This window comes from Culex pipiens, chromosome 2 (assembly GCF_016801865.2).
Source record: "Culex pipiens pallens isolate TS chromosome 2, TS_CPP_V2, whole genome shotgun sequence".
In the NCBI taxonomy this organism is placed as follows: Eukaryota; Metazoa; Arthropoda; class Insecta; order Diptera; family Culicidae; genus Culex; species Culex pipiens.
In genome coordinates, this window is record NC_068938.1 from 123460060 (window position 1) to 123480359 (window position 20300).

The following is a 20300-nucleotide window of genomic DNA, read 5'->3' on the forward strand; positions in this document are numbered from 1 at the left end:
AAACTACAGGAACTATCAATATATTTTCTTATTCATCCCCTAAGCTACTATTTCCATACAGGTTTACAACAGAATTTGTCATTTTTTATAATCAAATTTTATCAGAATTGGGTCCGTAAGTTAAACAATTCTGGAGTTTTTTTTTTAAAAAAAAAGGTGCAATAAACCAAATTTTCAGTTTTTGCGTTTTGGGTGTTTTCTTAATAACCCTGACTCAGGGCGGTTTCAAAAACACTCAAATTGCAAAAACTGAAAATTTGGTTTATTGGACCTTTTCACTAGCATTTTAAATGGGCGTAATATTCAATGTTTGGCCCTTTTAAAATGTTAGTCTTGATTTAAACATTTTCAAAGTATTTTTTTTTTAAAGATCGAAAATTTCACGAATGTTTCTTGTATTAACATTGATAATCGGACCATTAGTTGCTGAGATATCGTCATTAGAAAATGGTGGGTTATTTTGGTGAGATTAAGAAAACTTCAATTTTCGTGTTTCTTTTTTTTAAAGCGGCTCTATCTCAGAAACCCGAGGTCCAATCTTCAATGTCTCTTAGACAATTTTATAGCAAATTTTCTGAACTTTAAAAAAAATATTTTTAGAAATGGTCACTTATGGTCACTATTTTTAAAAATTGAAAAACTACAAATATTTCGCTAAAATCAAACTTTCAGTGGCTATATCTTGAAAACGGAGCCCTTTATCAAAAAATCTGTAAAGTACTTTTCGATTGCAAATTCAATTTTGCAATCAAAAATAATGTCAAACTTGTTTTTGCATGAAATTTCATTTTTTTCCAAAAATCACTATTTTTTCAAAAAATCATAACTCGGCGGCAGATTTTTTGACCACGTTTCTCTATGGCTCAAAAATTGCGGATTTTTGTCCCCTAAGACATATAAAAAAATCTCGAAAATCAAAAAATACGTATTTTGGAAAATTGAGTTTTAGTGAAAAAAAAGTTGATAAAAAAATCTGCAATTTTTTTCCGTGTACCTATTTTTTTCTCAATAGTTCTCAACAATACCTACAATTTTGCCGAAGACACAAAATTGATCAGAAAATTCACTCAAAAGTTACAGCTGTTTGAATATTTACATACAATTTTTGTATGGACAGCAGCCAAAATTGTATGGAGACTTGTATGGGTGAACCAATGACGCAAAATAGCTTATTTGGTCATAGGGAAGGCCCCCACAAAGTTTAAGTCAAATCAAAAAATTAAAATGGTCGAAATCGGCCGATTTCGTAGAGAGTTGCTCAAGAGCAATGTCGTACCGCCCCTTTCAAATGTTGCTCCAGACATAATCTTGAGACCATTGTCTTTAATTGAATATTTTTTTAAATAAATTGAAATCCTATCAATGTCACCCCGGATTACGGGGTTTAGTTAAAAATGTTGAATTTTCAATGGAAATGTTGTACCACCTAGTGCGTACATCCCAGGAATTCCCGGGACAAAAATCCCGGGATTATTTCAAAACCGGGAATCTCCGAATCCCGGGATTTTTAATAATTTGTCCCGGGAATTTCCGAAATTGAAAAATAAAACTAATTTTATTCTGAAAATTCAGATTTGGTTGTGGAAACATATAACAAGTTGAAAACATACCCAGGTAACCACAAGCACTAATTTGAAGTATTTATTCAGTACTAAATCAGCACTCGAATGTTTTGAAGTAGTAAATAAGCTTTGCGAATGCCTCAAAGTACCAAAACTTTGCAGCATTACAACTGGCATTAAATCACCATTTACGACCTTGAAAATGTGCTTCAAAGCATTTGATGTTTATCAACAAAGTATCCCATCCATACAGGAAACATTTCAGACAGTCACGCTCTTATTGACTTTCATCCTTCTCCCGTTATACTGTTCCAATAAGCGTGCGGGCTAAAGCGCATTTCCCCCAGTGTGCAACAGTTTTATTTTTGCGTGAACTGGGTCCAATTCCCGCTGACTGAAGTGTTTTTTTTTGTTTATTTTTTTTGTGGAAAATTGCAGCCTGTAATTAAGCCAAATTTTTCAAAACATATGCCCATAGCACAAAGGACATTATCAAAAGTTCTCTGGTAAATTGAACGACTTTTCTCGCAAGCAAAAAGCTGCTTTCCGGAAGTCTGATACACTTTGTGAAATTTTGCCAACCGTGGACCAAGCACTTCTCGGAAAACAGTTTACGTTAGCCGTTAGCCGTTACTTGTTCCTATTAACCCCAAGCCTTCCGTAATTGATTGTACTGTACTTGACTGGATGGCCGCAATTTGCTGAGTGACTCGTCAATAATTTTCGTCCAACAAAATGACAACGGGGTTTTCTCGTGAAGCAGAAACTCGAAACAGCAGAAAGAAAGTCTTCCTTAATGTTCGATGCATCAACCACATCGATTAAAACTTTCAAAACAAACATTCATTTCAGAATACATCAGTTGGCTGGCGCGCATCCTGGAGATCTGCGAGAAAAATGCAAGAATAACATCAAAGTGTCACACTCACACATGAAACGCAACAGGAGAAAAAAAAAAACAAAGGAGGCCCCACCACCAAGTGTGTGGAGCAGCTAGCTGTCCTTTTTTTCCCCCAGCCATGACGTCGATAAAGCAGTTTTTTTTGTTCGAGCTTTCGGTGAGGCATTAAATCGGCATCACTGTGCGCCACTTGAAATATTTCTCAAGGGAAAAGTGCTGATTTAATGTTTTGAAGCATTATTTGCTGGTATTAAATGCCATTATAATGCTGATTTAATGCCGCTATTTAGTGCCTCGTGGTTACTTGGGTAGTAATCGATAAAGGCCGAAACGTCGGTGAAGTAGAGAAAATCTGTTTTTCTTTTTCGACAAGACTGCTCGCCAAAACCAGAAAGATTGAGTATTATATTTGCGTATATTTTGATTTTGAATTTGAAAAAATATCATATAAAATTATTTTTCATCGAATTAAGACAGCTGTTTTATATAAAACATGACATTCAAAAACTATCTAAAATTTTACATTAAAAAAAATTACAATGACCAGTTTTATTTTTTATATATCTCTTCTTGTTTTTTTATAACATTTTCAAAGTAATTTTTCTGGCTTTTCTAGTCACATCATAAACAAAAATAAATAAAACACAATGTATTTAAAATGTGGTTAATTTTAATTCCAAAGCACAACAAATTAATATTTTTGAGCTAATTCTATAACTTTTAAATTGAAAACATAGCCAGTATAATGAAAACATAGATGTTATGACTGTTTCAAAAATTTCCCGGGATTTCAAAAATATTTTTCCCGTTTCCCGGGAAATTCAAAACCCGGGAAAATTGAACGCCCTAGTACCACCCTTAGACTGAAATAAAAAAAGTACCAAATTCCTAAATTCTAGAAATGTTGTCTCCTTTTCTTATAAAGTAATCCATAAAACCCAATAACTAAATAAGGAATAGAGCCAAACTTCCCAAAACTTAGGAATTTGGAACTTTTTTTATTTCAGTGTAGAAATATCAAAAATTGTCAAACTACATTTTTTTTCGCTGAATCCGAATCTGCCAACGGAATTCAATCATGTTTTTAAATAAAGGATTTTTGATCATATCAATTTGTTTTTTTATTCCATATTTCAAAGACAACCGAACAATCAACACATAGGCAGGGACCAAACTTTTACTTCATCTTTCCACGGAAAACGTGACCAGAGATTTTAGGTGTCAGAAAATCCTGACGGCACCGACTGGGATTAGTACCAGGCTTGCTTTGGTCACGTTTAAGGACTCTGAAGCTGAAAAGCCTCTTATTTTTAGTTTTTACTATTCTTGGGCGTATTATTTGATTCTGAAAATGGTAAATAAACGTTTTCAAAATTAATTCTAAATAGCTAATAAGAAACAAATATTTTGTAGATTTTTTCCAATGAGTTTGGTGACAATTTTGTATTTGTTTGGTTTGTTTAAAGTTATTTTATTTATTGAGAAGAAATCCGTTCTCATATACAAAACCATTGTTGATGTTTTTTTTGGATGAGTTGTCAAGAAATAGGATTAAAGATATTTATTATCCATAAAGTGTAAGAAAGATAAGTTGTCGTAAATTTGTCAAGGCTCTTTATCTTTCTGTATTTATTGTTAAAAAGAACTCTAATCGTGTCTTAACTTTAACTCTAAACGGCCATCACAAAAATTGAAAGAAATCAAGTTCAGCTCCGCTGACCTCGCTCCTATTTACCCTTCAAAGCAACCTGTTGAGTACTTTGTATAGAATGCATCTTTCCCAATGAGCAGTTAAAATATAAATCATGTATTCGTTCGCGTTCGTTTCGGGGGCTGCTACTTGTTGCCGTCATTGTTCAAGGTCCGCGTATGAATAAACATGAGTGAATTGTTTGTTTGCTTTTTTTTTGTTTCTTTTCGTTTTTTTTTCTGAGCTTCAAACGTTACCTCACACCTCATTTGTGGCGCGGAAAATGCAAGCGCTTGGTTGTTTACTTTCTTTGGGCACGAACAGTTGTACCTGTCGGCCAGACCTGCCTGCTAAAGAGCTATCTCAATCACGCTCAGGTGCCAGCCCCAGAGCAACAGTGTACAGGGTCGATGTTAATGAACTCTTCGTGAGCGCGCTACAATTTGCCACTTTTCTCAGCGTTTAGAATCGGTTTGGTTAAATACATCATGTAGTTGGGGTTGTGCTCAAAATCAACTAAATAAATTAGTTTTGCTTGTCACGTGTGATTTTTTGTTCCAAACTTTGAAACACTTCTATGAATAAAAAAAAATCTCTGAACCTTTATTGCAGAAAAACTTATGAGGTGAAGTTGGTACTTTTGAAAAATTTGTAACAACTAATGTTACTTATTTCGGACGCTGTAGAAACCGGATCTAAACCGCGTGGTTCTGATGGCGTCCTTCTCAGACGAGAGTTATATATTTTCTGATTGTCGGTGTTGAGACCGATCAACAGATCGTGTGCTGAGTGCACGAAGAGAGTAAGTAGGTAGTAGGTTCTTATTTATCGGTAATTCTGCTTCCCACAGTATAGGGGAATTTGGGCGCCTGAGTCGCCACAAATTACTTAGATAACTGAATCTAAATATTGTAGATATCACATCGGATGTTTGATTTATTTCTATATAACTGAACCAATTTCTTAATAAGCTTAGTTTATTTTGTGTAATGAGTTTCGTACTTTCTTGTACAACATTCTAAAATCAAGAACAAATGTCGTCGCTTTTTAACAACAATTCAAATTTCAAACCATTGAGTGTTGAGCAGGATGTGAAACACTTGCTACAATTTAACCTCTGTACAAATTTTCATTCATAGTTCCGAGTCTGTGAAATCGCGAGAACAAAGTCTTGTCAATTGGGCACAGTCGCCACCGAGGCACCTGACGTGACGTGCCGCCGGTCCATTCAAGTTCACTCACAATTTAAGAGCTAGAAAAAAAAAACAACAACAACTAGCCGAGCTGTTTGTGGGAACTCGAATTTTTGTTCACTCAGAATGGTTTTCTCTTAATTTTGGACGCGAGATGTAGGTCAACAGCGGCAGCAGCAGTACGCGTAATAATGAGCCCCGGCGTTAATCGTGCACATTAACGAACGCCAAGCATTAAAATTTATCGCCCCGTCAAGAGGCCTAAATACCTGCACATCAAAACAGCTGAGCAGCCTCGGAGGCGGTTGTGAATTTGCAACGGCTTTTGGGGCTGCTGACCATCGTTGGCGGCGGCGGTGGCTAGAAAGATTTTCGTTGAGCTCTTCATCAACCACATTAAATTAGAGTTAAGTGGGTTTGCCGATGCTGAAGAGTGGATATTGGAACATTAAGCATGTTCAGTTTAGTAGGCATCCCGGAAATTTCACAAATAAATCATTCATGGACGAACACCCTTAAGTGTACAAGTTGCGCAAACTGTTGAACAATGGAGGTCGATGTAGGATTGTAGCACACAGCAGTGTGTCGAAATCGCAACAAATCTGAGTGGAAATTTGCTAGCCAGCAATTACATTATTTACTCAATCTTTCATACATTTAAAACAATCAAAATTACCAATTTGGCTGGTCAATAAAAAATAGTTCAAGATTAAATTTTCGAATGGTTCTATCTTCATAGGAAAGTTATGACTCATATGTAGGTGTTTGTTTAAATGTTTTACGCTAGAATTACAATTTTCGTCATTTGTTGATTTTATTGATTTGATATACTTTGTTAAAACTTTCTTATAATAATTTAATTTGATTTTTTTTTTCCATTCCGCATTTTTCCCTGAATTTCAAACATTTCTCTTGAATCTTCTGATCCAAAAGTTTTATTTCTGCTAATTCATGAACCTCACTTGATCTTGTCCAGCCAGGAACATTCAAAACCATTTTGAGTACCTTGTTTTGAACACATTGGAGCTTCAATTTATGAGTTCTAGCGCAACACTCCCAAACAAGTCAAACATACAGTCATCCCTCATATTCGGAACAATTTACAGATCGGCCAATGCTCAACAAATCATATAAAATCGATAATTCATGTGAAAGCTTTTCTTGCGATTTTTCGATTGATGTATAGACTGGCTGTAAATTTTTACGTTTTATATCAAGTTTTTAAAGAAAAACATTGACCCTTGAAATCCACAAATTCGGAACACTTTTTTCTTACGATGTAAACAAACCTTTTTTTATCTCCAGGAGTACATATTTTTTTTAAAATAATGACTTCACTCACTGAAACCAATGAAACTCAAGCTTAGTAATGTTTTATACATGGTCTGATAACTTTTTATGTGAAAATATCAGTTAAATTCAGGTGTTCCAGAATTGTGGGAGACGCAATAACATCCCACAATCATGGAACAGGCAATTTGGAGGCATTGTTTTGGTGCTCTGGATAGAATAGTCTTGAAATGCAGTTTTTGTTTAAAAAGTATTACTTTTACTAGTGAAATAGCAAGAGAATGTCCAAATAAAGGCCCTAAAATTGGAGGGTTGGCAGAAAAGTTGCATTTTGCTTTATGTTAACAAATTACCACAAAAGTGTTCCAGATTTGTGGGTGTTCCGAATATGTGGGATGACTGTACTCAATAACGGGGTAAATTATTTTTTTGTAGGGACCATCCATAAACCACGTGGACACATTTTTGGGAATCTGTTACCCCTAAACCCCCCTCCCCGCCCACGTGGAGAATTGTTCATACAAAAAAAACTCGTTTGTATGGATCGTGGGCATCCGCCATACCCCCCCTCCTCCACGTGGTTTATGGATGGTCCCTGTAAACTGCTTGTTTATTTTTCAAAGAAATCATTGATTTTCTGGTACAAACACCTGATGACAATGCTGCACTTGTTCAGTATTTTGTTTACATGCTATTTCGAGTCAATTATGAGACCCAAATAGACAACTTGCTTTTACCAGGGTATCGAAACATTCATTTCATTTTTCATTTTCATTCATGTTTATCAAAATATCATCATTAGGTGCAAATCTGGCCGATTTGGAAAGAGGAAAAATTATGGTTTGAGTTTTTTCTGCATTTATACTATTTTCCAGTCGCCAAAGTATTCGGAATGAACGTTGAGACCCTTCTGAAGACGGACATCCAAATATCCTGTTTTTTACCCTTATTAATAATTGCAGTGTCATAAGTAATTTAAAAAATATTTAAAACTGAATTTGATTTGAGATTTTCAAAAAAAAAGTGTCCACGTGGTTTGTGAATGGTCCCCAATCGCTCATCAAAATACCAACTAAGGGACAAATCGAACAAAATGAAACCTTTCCAGAGGTCCAGAGGATGAAAACGTTTTTTATCAAACCAGCGGCCGCTTTTCGTAACAACTCAAACTGTTGCTTTTGTTATATTTTTTTAAGATTTCAAAAACTCAACTTGTTGTGATTCAAATATGAATAAAATAATGGGTTAATTTTATTAGAGTATCATATCACAAACTTCCTATTCAATAACTAAAACATTGTCGAAGGTATCAAATCAATCAGAATATTTCATCTCAAGGCATGATTGTTCGGAAATTAACATACCATTCAAAATGGCAGGCCTGACAAGCCTAAGATGCTTTTATTTTGGAACACAACTAGAATTTAAACAATCTGAACAAAATTGGCGCTATAATATGCTAGTTATTTATGAAAACAAAACATACTGGATCTTATAGGAGCGGCCGTGGCTGCCTGGTTACGGTGTTCGCTTTGTAAGCGAATGGTTTTGGGTTCGATTCCCATCTGCTCCCAACGAGAAAGTTAAGAACACACAAATTTGAAATGATGAATATGAACGAAAAATCAAAGTCGCTCGAGGCGGGGTTCGATCCTCCGTCCTTTGGATTGGTAAGCAAAAATGCTAAACACTAAGCCATGACACGACTTGATGAGTGTGGACTGGAATTAGGAATACTGTTACAGAGAGCGAGTTGTGGCGCTATAACCACGGCAAATAATGTCCAGGGCATTCGTGGAAATACAATGTCCCATCCCAGAGGGTCCCGGAGTACCACACCTTCTTAGCATGGTGCTCCCAACGAATACAACCAAAAATCTCGGAGCGTATGGTGGTGTGTCCCTACGCTTCTTCCTCCCCTGTCGATTCAGAATTGTGTTGTTGTTTGAACACTCAGTGCTCAAACTCAACCCAATTACGAGTCATCTCTGCGATAAGGCTTTACGCAGTAGGCCTGGCCGCTTTAACGCTTGTGTTGTTTCAATGCATTCTAATGCAATGGCGCACTACAAATGTTAATAAATGACAAGAAGAGTGCTAGGCGTCATCTAACCTAAGGCACTCTCCAGGATCCCTTCAAAAGATTGGCTGCGCTAGGGTCTGATTAGATTAGATTAGATTAGATAAGATTACATTAAAACAAAACATACTGGATCTTAGAGAAAATGTGTTTGATTTCTATTTCCTTTTTCAACATTTTTTAACCCAGTCATCAAGGAATTGACGCACCGAAAATAAAAGCACAAACTGTATCAGTTCATCGCATCGCAGATTGTCCCCAGGTTTTTGAAAAAAAAAACACCCGAACTGGTCACCTGTTTGGGGCGATACGGATGACAAATAAGCGGCAACGTGAGTGACATCATCCAGGCGGACCCTTGAAACGACGGCGGCGTTCCGCGGTTATGATACCCTACTGATGTACAAGTTGGACTCAACTTGAAGTGCGAAATAAAGCACACACACAGAGAGTACTTATCTTTGCGCACGACCTGATAAGAACTGCCCATTACTGTTTCATGTAATGCAACCACCATGGCCGGTTGTTTGCGGTGAACACCTTGGACAAGTGACAAACGGAACAGATATCGAGAAATAAAAACATTTAAGAACTAATGGAGTGGTTACTTCTTAACAGACGATTTTACAATTGAACAAGTCACGTGGAACCATCAAGTACCCAGGAACGATGATTGATAGATTGTTGCATTCCAATTTGTCACAATTTTAACCTTGTTGCTTCGGAATTTGCTTGATTTGAACTTGAACAATATCCGCAGTTGGAACAGCATGCGTCTCCGTCAAAGATATGCTGTTTCGAGAGATAATGCTGTCTGACAGTAAAAGTTTCATTCTTGCATAACAGCAATGTTCAAGCCCTGCTCGTTTAAACTGTCGCACAAAAGTTGTATAATATAACAAGGAGAGCTCAATAAAAAGTGGTTGCCATTTTCCCGCCAAAATTGTCCCTGCATAACCGGTTCCGGACCTGGACCTTTCTTGCATATATTTGGCCTTTTAGCTACATGTACGGCAATATTATGCGGCAAGTTTATTACTCAACATATCGCAGTTGTATCGGCGCAAAAATGGTAACTTTCTCTATACCCTATTATAATCATCCGGTCCAGGATTCGTCAACCCGTCCGTCCCTCCGAGGCCACCGAAGAGGGCAGCCAGCAAGATTGCGTACTCAGGCTGCCAGGCATTCGACATTGAAAAGGCCGAGGCAGCAAACCACTTTTACTTTCCTTTTTTTTTACTTGCTTGCACGATATTCTTTACTTGGAGCTATTCGTTTTTGTTCGGTTTTTATTTGAACATATCGAATATGCCGTTTGGCAAGGTTGACAACCTGTTTTGCGTTGAAACTCGAGGCTCGTTGCTTCTTCAGGCACAATGATATGGCGAACATTGCATTACTTTGTTTGTTATATCATTAATCAAGATAATATTTTCGTATGTAGGTATTCTGGACTAACATTTGGAAGAGGCGGTGCCACTTTGCTCTTACACGTGTTCAAATGGGAAGAACGGCTTTTAGAGCAATGTCATACCACCCCTTTCAGATATTGCTCCAGGATTTATGGAGAAATGTCTATTATTATGATTATGCAGATCGGTGACCGTAATTTTCCTTAGAAGCATAAGTCGTTCCTTAAGTTATCACAGCATTTTCAGCATTTTGTAAATTTTTTGACAGTTTTTGACATTGGGCCAAAGTAATTTGTTACGGATTTTGCCATTTCTCTGGTTCTTTTGAATTGAACTCAGTTCATAAAATTTCCTCATATTTTGGGGAAATGTTGATAAATAATTATAGAGCAATCCTATACGTAAGCATTTAATTTGTTTTTGTTATTAAAAAATTACGAGAGGGGATTGTTTTTTGACCCGTAGGCACCCCCACTGACGGAACTCTTTGCTTAAATCCCCGTCAACCTCAACCTCGTGTATAAAACATTCAATACAATTTGTTCTGTTCTAAAAATGTATGTTTTGAAAAAAATAAAATATAATTCTAAATATACATTTTAGGTTTTAGGTGGTGCAATCCACAAATGGGCATTTTTCGAGGGATTTAAATATATTATTAAATATTACCTTCCTCGCTGAAGAAGGCTATAAAGTCACTCGAAAAATAGCTTCTTAAATAGCTCTCGTAGACCCACCTTCACGTGTACATATCGACTCAGAATCAAATTCTGAGAAAATGTCTTTGTGTGTGGTGGGCTTATCATTATTTTGTCATTAGGTTTTTCTCAAAACTGACTTGACCGATTTTTCCGTATCGCCTTCTAGATCCGTCATCAGAGGTGACATCGGGTCTGGGGGTAGGATTTGGTCATACAAATTGCAGCATTTTTGTATGACCCAATCTCACCCCCAGACCCAATGTCACCTCGGATGACGGTATAGCTACAGTTGAGTTTCTGGAAGCATAATAAATTGCTGAATCTTACAAAAAACGATACTTAATCCACCTTTAGGTGGTTGGTGCCTTCCTCACATTCATAAAGTCAATACATTCAGTAAAAATAGCAACATTCACTTAACATGTTTAACAAATCAATTTTATTACTGATTTCTTTTGATAGGGTTCGCAGACCTTCAATTGTTCTGGCTCATCGGCAAGGTCTGATAAAAAAAACCTATCCAACGAAAGTTCACATGGAAGATTCAGGCAATATTTTTATCACAATATCTCAGATCCGGCCTCCATAAAGTGAATTAATCACACTTAAGTGCTAATAACTTTGTATAGGGTTGCCAGATCCTTGATGTTTTAGGCTCATTTGAAAGTTCTTTCAATTATCTAACTAACGATGGGTCGAATGATGGGCCCGAACATAATTTTTACTGAAATATCTGAGATCCAGCCTCCAAAAAGTGAATAAATAACACTTAAGTGCTAATAACTTTTGATAGGGTTGTCAGATCTTCAATGTTTTGAGCTCATTGGAAAGGTCTTTTTAAAACCTCTTAGGCTCATTTGAAAGTTCTTTCAATTATCTAACTAACGATGGGTCGAATGATGGACCCGAACATAATTTTTACTGAAATATCTGAGATCCGGCCTCCAAAAAGTGAATAAATAACACTTAAGTGCTAATAACTTTTGATAGGGTTGTCAGATCTTCAATGTTTTGAGCTCATTGGAAAGGTCTTTTTAAAACCTCTTAGGCTCATTTGAAAGTTCTTTCAATTATCTAACTAACGATGGGTCGAATGATGGACCCGAACATAATTTTTACTGAAATATCTGAGATCCGGCCTCCAAAAAGTGAATAAATAACACTTAAGTGCTAATAACTTTTGATAGGGTTGTCAGATCTTCAATGTTTTGAGCTCATTGGAAAGGTCTTTTTAAAACCTCTTAGGCTCATTTGAAAGTTCTTTCAATTATCTAACTAACGATGGGTCGAATGATGGACCCGAACATAATTTTTACTGAAATATCTGAGATCCGGCCTCCAAAAAGTGAATAAATAACACTTAAGTGCTAATAACTTTTGATAGGGTTGTCAGATCTGCAATCTATTGAACTCGTTGGAAAGGTCTTTTGATCACCTATCTATCGACATGAGATATATGATATATGATATATGAGATCCAGCCTCTAAAAAGTGCATAAATAACACTTAAGTGAGCATAACTTTTGATAGGGTTGTCTTTTAAACTCGTTGGAAAGGTCTTTCGAATATATTTCTAAAAATGTTTAACATGCCGAGGTTTCTTACAAAAACCATTCCTTTTATGGGCAGCAAATGACCGAAAGGTTAAAGCTGCCGGAAATAAAGAAATTAACAACAACAACAACATTATTTTTACAATCTTCCGGACTTTTGTTAGAATCGTTTTTTTAGCATAACTTTTGAAGTACTTTACTAAACTTTATAATTTTCAATAGCGATTGATGGGACCCCAAGCCAGATCGAATAAGATCAATACGGTCCAAATCGGTTCGGCCAGTGCCGAGATAATCCAGTGCAAATTTTTTTGATCAACATCCCACCACACACACAGACATTTGCTCAGAATGTGATTCTGAGTCGATAAGTATACATGAAGGTGGGTCTAAGAGGTCAAATTAAAAAAATCGTTTTTCGAGTGATTTTATAGCCTTTCCTCAGTAAGGTAAGGAAGGCAAAAATAAAAAAATAGTGCCAATGCATGTTTTCTTAGTTTATACCGCTTCACCAAATATTTGAAAATGATCAAAAATATCATAACCGTTTAGAACATTTTCTCATCATTCCAATATTTCCAAATTTTCAAGTGGAGAGATAACGAGTTAAAAATTATTATTTCTTCAGACCAATATTGCAATCAAGTTGCTATGTATAAACTTTGATAAATCTGCGTTCACAAAATCTAAAAAAAATGCCTATTTTCTATTTATTTATTTGAGCATAACTTGTAGAAATTTCGCTCTTTCCCTTGGTACATGTTACAGTCATCCCACATATTCGGAACACCCACAAATTCGGAACACTTTTGTGATGATTTGTCAATAGCATGCCAAATGCAGCTTTTCTCTCGACCCTACTATTTTTATGACCTTTATTTGGTCATTTTCTTGCTATTTCACTAGTAAAAGTAGTACTTTCTGAACAAAAAACTTCATTTCAAGACTATTTTATCCAGAGCAGCAAAACACTGCCTCCAAATTGCCTGTTCCATGATTGTGGGATGTTATTGTGCCTCCCACAATTGTGGAACACCTGTATTTAACTGATATTTTCACAAAAAAAGTTATGAGACCATTCATAAAACATTACTAAGCATGAGTTTTATTGGTTTCGGATTGCGAAGTCATTGTTTTGTAAAAAATATGTACTCCTGGAGAGAATAAAAAGTTTGTTTACATCGTAAGAAAAAAGTGTTCCGAATTTGTGGATTTCAAGCGTCAATGTTTTTCTTTGAAAACTTGATATAAAACGTAAAAATGTACAGCCGGTCTATACATCAATCGAAAGATCGCAAGAAAAGCTTTCACATGAAGGTAAAAGCAATTCATTATGTTCAATTATCGACTTTATATGATTTGTTGAACATTGGCCGATCTGTAAACTGTTCCGAATATGAGGGATGACTGTACAAATTGTTGAAAACGCTGTCGCTTGCCAAACTACAATCTAAAACACGTTTGCGTTAAAGTTCCATAGAAAGGGTAAGCTGATGTATCCCTTTTACGCACGATTACGTACACTCCGTGCTTCTCTCCAGCTTGTTATTAATATTTAATATCTGGCAATAACGTATCATGCATTAAATTGCACTTGTTCCGCAACATTAGTATACAGTTCCTGTACAACATTAAGTAATTGAGTGCAGCAGTGCAGTGCAGAATTGTTAAAATTGAATCGCCGCAAGCAACACACTCTTTGTGTGATAATGGATGGAAAAATGTGTATCGATGGGAAAAAATACAACATTCACTCAACGGGGGAGGGGAGGGTGATTTTTCCGCGAACGAACGGTGTATGATTTGAAAAGCGAAAAGCATTGTTTCTGCTGCTGTTAGTCGTGATTAGTATAGCCCAGAGAGCAAAACTGTTCACTCACGAACGCGCTGCTATTGTGTGAGAAAAAAAAGTCTTCGCACCTGCCTGCGATACTACTTAGCAACTGACTCCTAGGGTCGTTACAGCTTTGATGGATTGATGTGGAAAATTCATAGAGAAATGTCTACGGAGATATCAGTTACGATGCATTCTTTGCTCGGATTTAAAGGGGCGTTCACAACAATCAAATGCTTCAGCTAACTTCTCGACTGTGTGTGTGTGTGTTGCTTAAGCGAAGCAAGGGCGTCTATGCGCGTGAAATCAATTGGCGCGGACAGCCGATTCCTCGATTTTGAACGGTTTTTACCAACTACCAAAACCACTTCTTCGGGGAATCAAAACAACGATCGACGGCAGTAGTACGTAGTGATGAAATCGCTGGGCTCTCAACCTAGCTGGCAATGAAGTCTTTCTTCGAGATTGTTGTTGTTGTTGTTGCTCGCAGATTTACGAGCACGATGGCCACTTCAAAACGCGGAGTTGAAGTTTGAAGAAGTTGAATGAAGAAAGAGATGCAAATATAGAGCAGAGAAAACGACATCATTCAGCATTGCTGCTGGCCCTCTCTCACACACACACACTGTATGCGGTGTGGTGGTTTAGCCGCATGGCTTAACTTTCTTGCTAAGGTTGTTCGATCGTGGGGTACTTGTAACGTTTGTGTTTTTATACCTCGGGGGGCATCCTCATTCCACCCTCTCCCCCTTGGAGAGTATTGCACTTTCCTATGTGCTGTGCTCTCATAATAATGCCCACATGCGTTTTTCACGTTTTTTTTTTTCTCATGGATGTGAAGTTTTAGCTCTGAAACATCTTTCTTACTTTCTTTAGCTTGATTACACATTCATTTCATTATAGTTGATGGCCTCTCGGGAAGTTGCTTCCTTTGTAACGTGTTTGATGTTTTGATAAATCAAAAGCCACCTGGAAGTCACGTCAGTAGCTGTTCAGTTTCTTTAGTACAGGAAATAAATGTTATCTGCGTGTTATTCAAATCCTCTTTATGACTGTAACGCCTCGGTGGTTTAAATACAACGATTTATCAAACAATATTAAAAAAAACAAACATCTAAAAATACTAACATTATTTTTTCGTTCGATTAGAAAATGTTGACCTTGCAAAACAATTAGATAAAATGTTGCAATGAAAAAAACATCAATTAAAAAGATAGCCCTAATTTTGTACATTATTTGAGAAATTTTAACAAAGTTTGTGATTTGAAGTATGATCAAATCAATAAGAGTAATATCAAAATTATTTTGCAACAAAGAAAACTTTGCGCTTCTATTTTTTTTAAGTTTTCAAACTGAAAATTTTTCCCTTTGCCTACCTCTATCAGAACAGAAGCAATATTTTTTTATAATGGTGCAATCCACAAATGGGCATTCTTCTGGGGATTTCAAAATAACATGTTAAAAAATAAATACCATCAAACCAATTCTCAAAATCGTGAGGAAAAAGTTAGCCATCCGCTTTTTACCGGCTTTTATCTGCAGTAATTGTTAAAGCCACCTTCGAATTTGTTCCAGATTGGGCTCCTCAATCGTCCCAGCTGTCCAAACGTGCCATGTGAGCAACATCCGTTAAATTCCACCCGGTTGTTGTTAATTAATTCCACTGGTTAGTGCTGGTCGAGTTATTCGACTCGGGTGATATATAGTACAAAAATAGGTACCACACCACCACGCACTATAAAAGAGAACCCTCACTCTATTTTTCCCTGTTATGGCATTTATCCACGCGGTGTCCAATTCCCGGGCCTTCTGAAAAGAGTAGTTGGGGGGTACCATATGTTGGACGAAAAACAGGTAGTGGAAAAAAGGCACGTAAGCACGGCGAAAATGAGGGACCGGATAAAGTTTGGCTAAGGGGAACCAATGTCATACAACACCAAGTCCACATGGGGAATATCAGCAGAGCAGAGCAGCGCGTCAGGTGGTTAAACAAAACTGTCTTGCGCAACATGGTCGTCATTTTCCGTGTTTGATTCTGGATTGACGGTGAAGGTTAAGCCAACCATCATTCTAATATTTTTTTGTGTTTCTTTTTTCGATTTAACAATATTTCTAGAGTTTTTTTAAAGGTTCTATAAACTGCTGTGTTTCATATGTTTATAGCACCTATTAATAATAACTCTAGACTTGTTCTGTGAAAATCCTTATTTCTCTTGTTTTATGATTTTCTCAATTCATTTATAGTATTTTTACCAAGCAATTATCTCGTTTAGCTTTGTTTTTATTGGTAGTTGTAGGCCTATTGTAAAAACTTCAATCATTGTTTTCTACCTATTGGCTGTTTTCATAATTTCCAGTATTTTTTAGCCTTTTTAAAGTTCTTTTAGATCATAAGTATTAGGGTGGCATGAAGTTGTATGGAAAAAATCAAAAGAACTATTATCAATCTGAACAGGCATTTTACGGTTCCATTTGGGCCCCTAAACAACCCCCAAAAATTTGGGAGCGATTGGTTTGACTCGGCTTTCTGCAAAACGATTCAAATTTGTATGGAAATAGTATGGGCAAACCTTCTGTTTTACATTTTAATTTTTAGAATTTGATTTTTCACTTAATTTAAAAACTTTTCCGAAGCTTCTGAAAAAGATATGGAATTTTAAATAAGGCATTTCAAAATAATTGCTGAAAATTATATTTCCTGAAAACTGGCAGTGTAGATATTTCCAAAGCTTAATTTTTAACCTAATAAGGAAGCAACCTAGCAAAATTGTGTCTTAGGAAAAGTTGTTGTATGTGAATGTGGGTTTTATTTGCGTTTTATGCTTTTATGCATACAATTGGTTTATTTAAAACGGGAACCATTATTTTTATTTTTTGTTATGAAAAGAAAAAAACTGAACTTTATGCAGCACTAAATATGACGAGTTCTGATAAAATCGGAGTTTTGAAACGAGTTCCATTATGCATTTTTTTGCAATTCCGAAAATATCCTTTGAATATGTTTTTTCAGTAAAATAATCGTATTTCATGTATTTTGTAGGCGTCCATGTGTTACGTCAATTGACCCGCTCTGTCTGTGATTATTGGAATGTTTGCTTGCTACGACGATTTTACGAGAAGTTAATTTATTTAGGGTTGTGTAGGGGACATCTTAAGCTGACTTAGCTGAAGGAAATCTCGTTTCTAGAACAAATCCTGTCATTTTGACAGCTGTCTAAAGTTGAGGTACGCTTTTGGCCAAAAATGACCTCTCGAAAAATCAACTTTTTAATATTTATGTTGGAATTGCTCGAAAAGTACCTAAATGTTTGAAAATCTCTACTTCAAACATTGTAGCAAGTCAATACGATTCGCTCAAACAAGAAACACTGGTGGATGAATTGTTTTTACCATATCTTTGTATTTGAGTAGCAAACCAGCGACGGAAAAACAGAAAAAACAGCAGGAAAATCTCCTGGTTAACTTTGGAAACCTGCAGCTCTTTCTAATCCAGCGAAAAAGATCGCTAATTATCGCTAATCGCTAATCGCGAAAAAAATTATCGATTCCAGGTAATTTTTCAGGCTGAGAAAATAGCGACGTTTTTCGCTAGTTCTAGAGAACCTTAAAAAAATTAAAATTTAAGCTTTTCACAACTCATACAGTATGTAAAAAAAGTATTTACACCCTCGGACACTATGCGTATATTCTGATGAAACATGTAAAGTTTGACAATTTAAAGTTTGACAGAAACCTAGTACTACATTTTGTTCAGAAACTCATGCCGAACATTTTGCTACAAAAAGCTCATGGAAAGATGATTGCTATAAAAAGTTATATAACAAATACAATTACAAAAATCAAAAAAGGTGTGCAAAAAAAGTTTGTACACCTTTCGAAAAATTAACATAGATAAAGTTATTTGTTGGCAAATCACCATAAATCCAGTCTCCCAATTCCAAATAGGCATCATTGACTGATTAAAAAAAATAATTTGGATTGAATATAAAGTTTACTAACTACTTACTATAAAAGTTTATATAACTCTGAAAGTTCTAGATAAAACTTATCTAAACTAAATTCTGTAAACTTTTAATTTAACTAAATGTCAATATATTACCATAGAATTGCTAAATAACCATTTTGGAGTGGACCGTTTTGGGAGTTTTTGTATCGATAGAATAGATTTTTCGTTGGAATTTCGTACCAACCCGGAATTTCGTCGTCGGAAAATCCCCCGGCATCCGAACCGGTCCACGATTCACAAGTCAACCTATGTGGCATCGGAAAGGGCATAAAATTTCCGATCTTTTGATACCCAAACATCTAGGGTACATCTAGGTAAAAACGTTGTTATAGCTATCATCAAGTATGGCATGTAGTCCATACTTGATGATAGCTATAGAAATTTAAAAAAAATGTTTTTATTTATTTATTTAGGGCCCATAACTTAGCTTAACCTTAACCAGTAATCGATAAATTTGTGTTATGATTGATTTTTTTACACACCAAACACCTCATCAAAATTAGCTATTTTTCCTGTCCTCAAAAAATCTAAAAAAATCAAAAAATAAATGTTTTAATTTTTAGTTACTTTTTCTTCAAGTTCCCCAACATGGAATAAATGAGTCCAATTAAAACGTCTTAGCCTTGTTTAAGAACATATGTCAGCCGATGTAAAATTTACTAATCGGGACACCACTTAAATTGTAGCACTAACTGCCCCAACCCAAAAGCAGAAGCCTGCTCTGGCTGTCATCACACCGCTGGACAGCAGCGCGTTCGAGAAATGCGAGAAATGCCCCTTTCACAAATCTGGTAATTCATCTCAACAACAGCGACAACGAATACGATGAAATTGTCCATCTCACTTACCTCAACATTAATTTGCCTCATTTTATCGGTCCGAGTGCGCTCCGAGAGTTGGTAATCCGGTTTCGCGATCCGCACCGATGTGATTGTGGCCTGCTATGATTGATGTCAGCGACTTTTTCTTCTCAAATTGTCCAGCGCCAACTGTGATGATGATGTACGGTACCGTCGCGTATCTCTCTCTCTCTTCACTTCTTCGCGCAGCTTCTGTTTCGCACTCTAAACTGTATCGTTTGCCACACTTTTATACTTTTTTCAACTGATGTGTCACTTGATTGGATTCTTCTTGTTGTTTTCCCTTTTGCTGTGTTTTTTTTTGCACTCTTTTGTACACTTTAATAGCCTTTTTCTATAAACGGTAGAATTTGCGAATTGTATTCAATCGAAGCGATGGTACTTTCCGGCAGGAACACACCTCAAAAATTTCTCTTCAAAGTCTACGACTTGCTCGTTTAAAACAAAGCTCCATCAATTTTCCACTGTACGACATTCACTTAAACTGTTAGCCCTATACAGTGCGCTCTATCAATTAAATAGAAATGGAGAGAAATAATTAAGGTGAGTTTTATTTTCCTATTTCCGGTCCTTCCCCGGCGGTGATGCCCTCTTTGAGACAGGTGATCCACCGACGTCCGACGAAGCGTTTCCTCCTATAACTAAAACTAAACGCCACAATCACCATTCACAGCAAAATAAAACAAAAAGAAGCGAAAAACGACCCAAACGAGAGAACGGGAGAAAGGTCGACGGGCAGTTAAGTCTGACTTAAGCCCCCCAAAAGCAAAGCACCAACCAACTCCAATCCGTCACACAGCGCTGCGCTGACAACGACGAAACGACCTCCACTCTGTACCACGGCTCGGTGGATACTGAACAACTGACTGTCGACTGCCGACTTCCAACTGAACCTATTCCAGCGCGGCCAAAGTTGAACAAAAGAGTAATTACAGCTTCGGTTGTGCTGCTGTTGGGGCTTCTTTTACCGCACCGAAACGAATTGTGGACAGAGAGTACACCGAGAGCGAACCGACCCATGAGCCTAGGCGGCACACATACGGTACGGCACCTAACCAAACTCTCTGGATACCATAAAAAGACCATAAAGATACGGTAAAATGTGTGAACTTTTCCTCTAAGTAAGAAACTGTAAAGTTAGGATTATAGTACTTTGAAACTTTGAATAAAATTCAATCGTTGAAGTAAGCATGACATTTTAACTCAATAGTTAAA

General features: G+C 36.5%; 1 protein-coding gene across 2 annotated transcripts in view; it reads right to left on the minus strand.

The window, feature by feature from the left end:
• LOC120416636 (uncharacterized) overlaps positions 1-20011 on the minus strand; it is a 50882-nt gene extending 30871 nt beyond the window's left edge. Inside the window, exons 1-2 of one of the 2 annotated variants that reach the window (XM_039578448.2) lie at positions 19864-20011; positions 19074-19592 (exon numbers count right to left, since the gene is read on the minus strand). In XM_039578448.2, coding sequence (XP_039434382.1) covers positions 19074-19094 — 21 coding nt within the window. In that variant the 5' untranslated portion in view covers positions 19095-19592; positions 19864-20011. Of the gene's footprint in view, positions 1-19073; positions 19835-19863 lie in introns of those variants that run through there. The other variant, XM_052707356.1, reaches the window with a different exon arrangement.
• Positions 20012-20300: the final 289 nt, after the last annotated feature.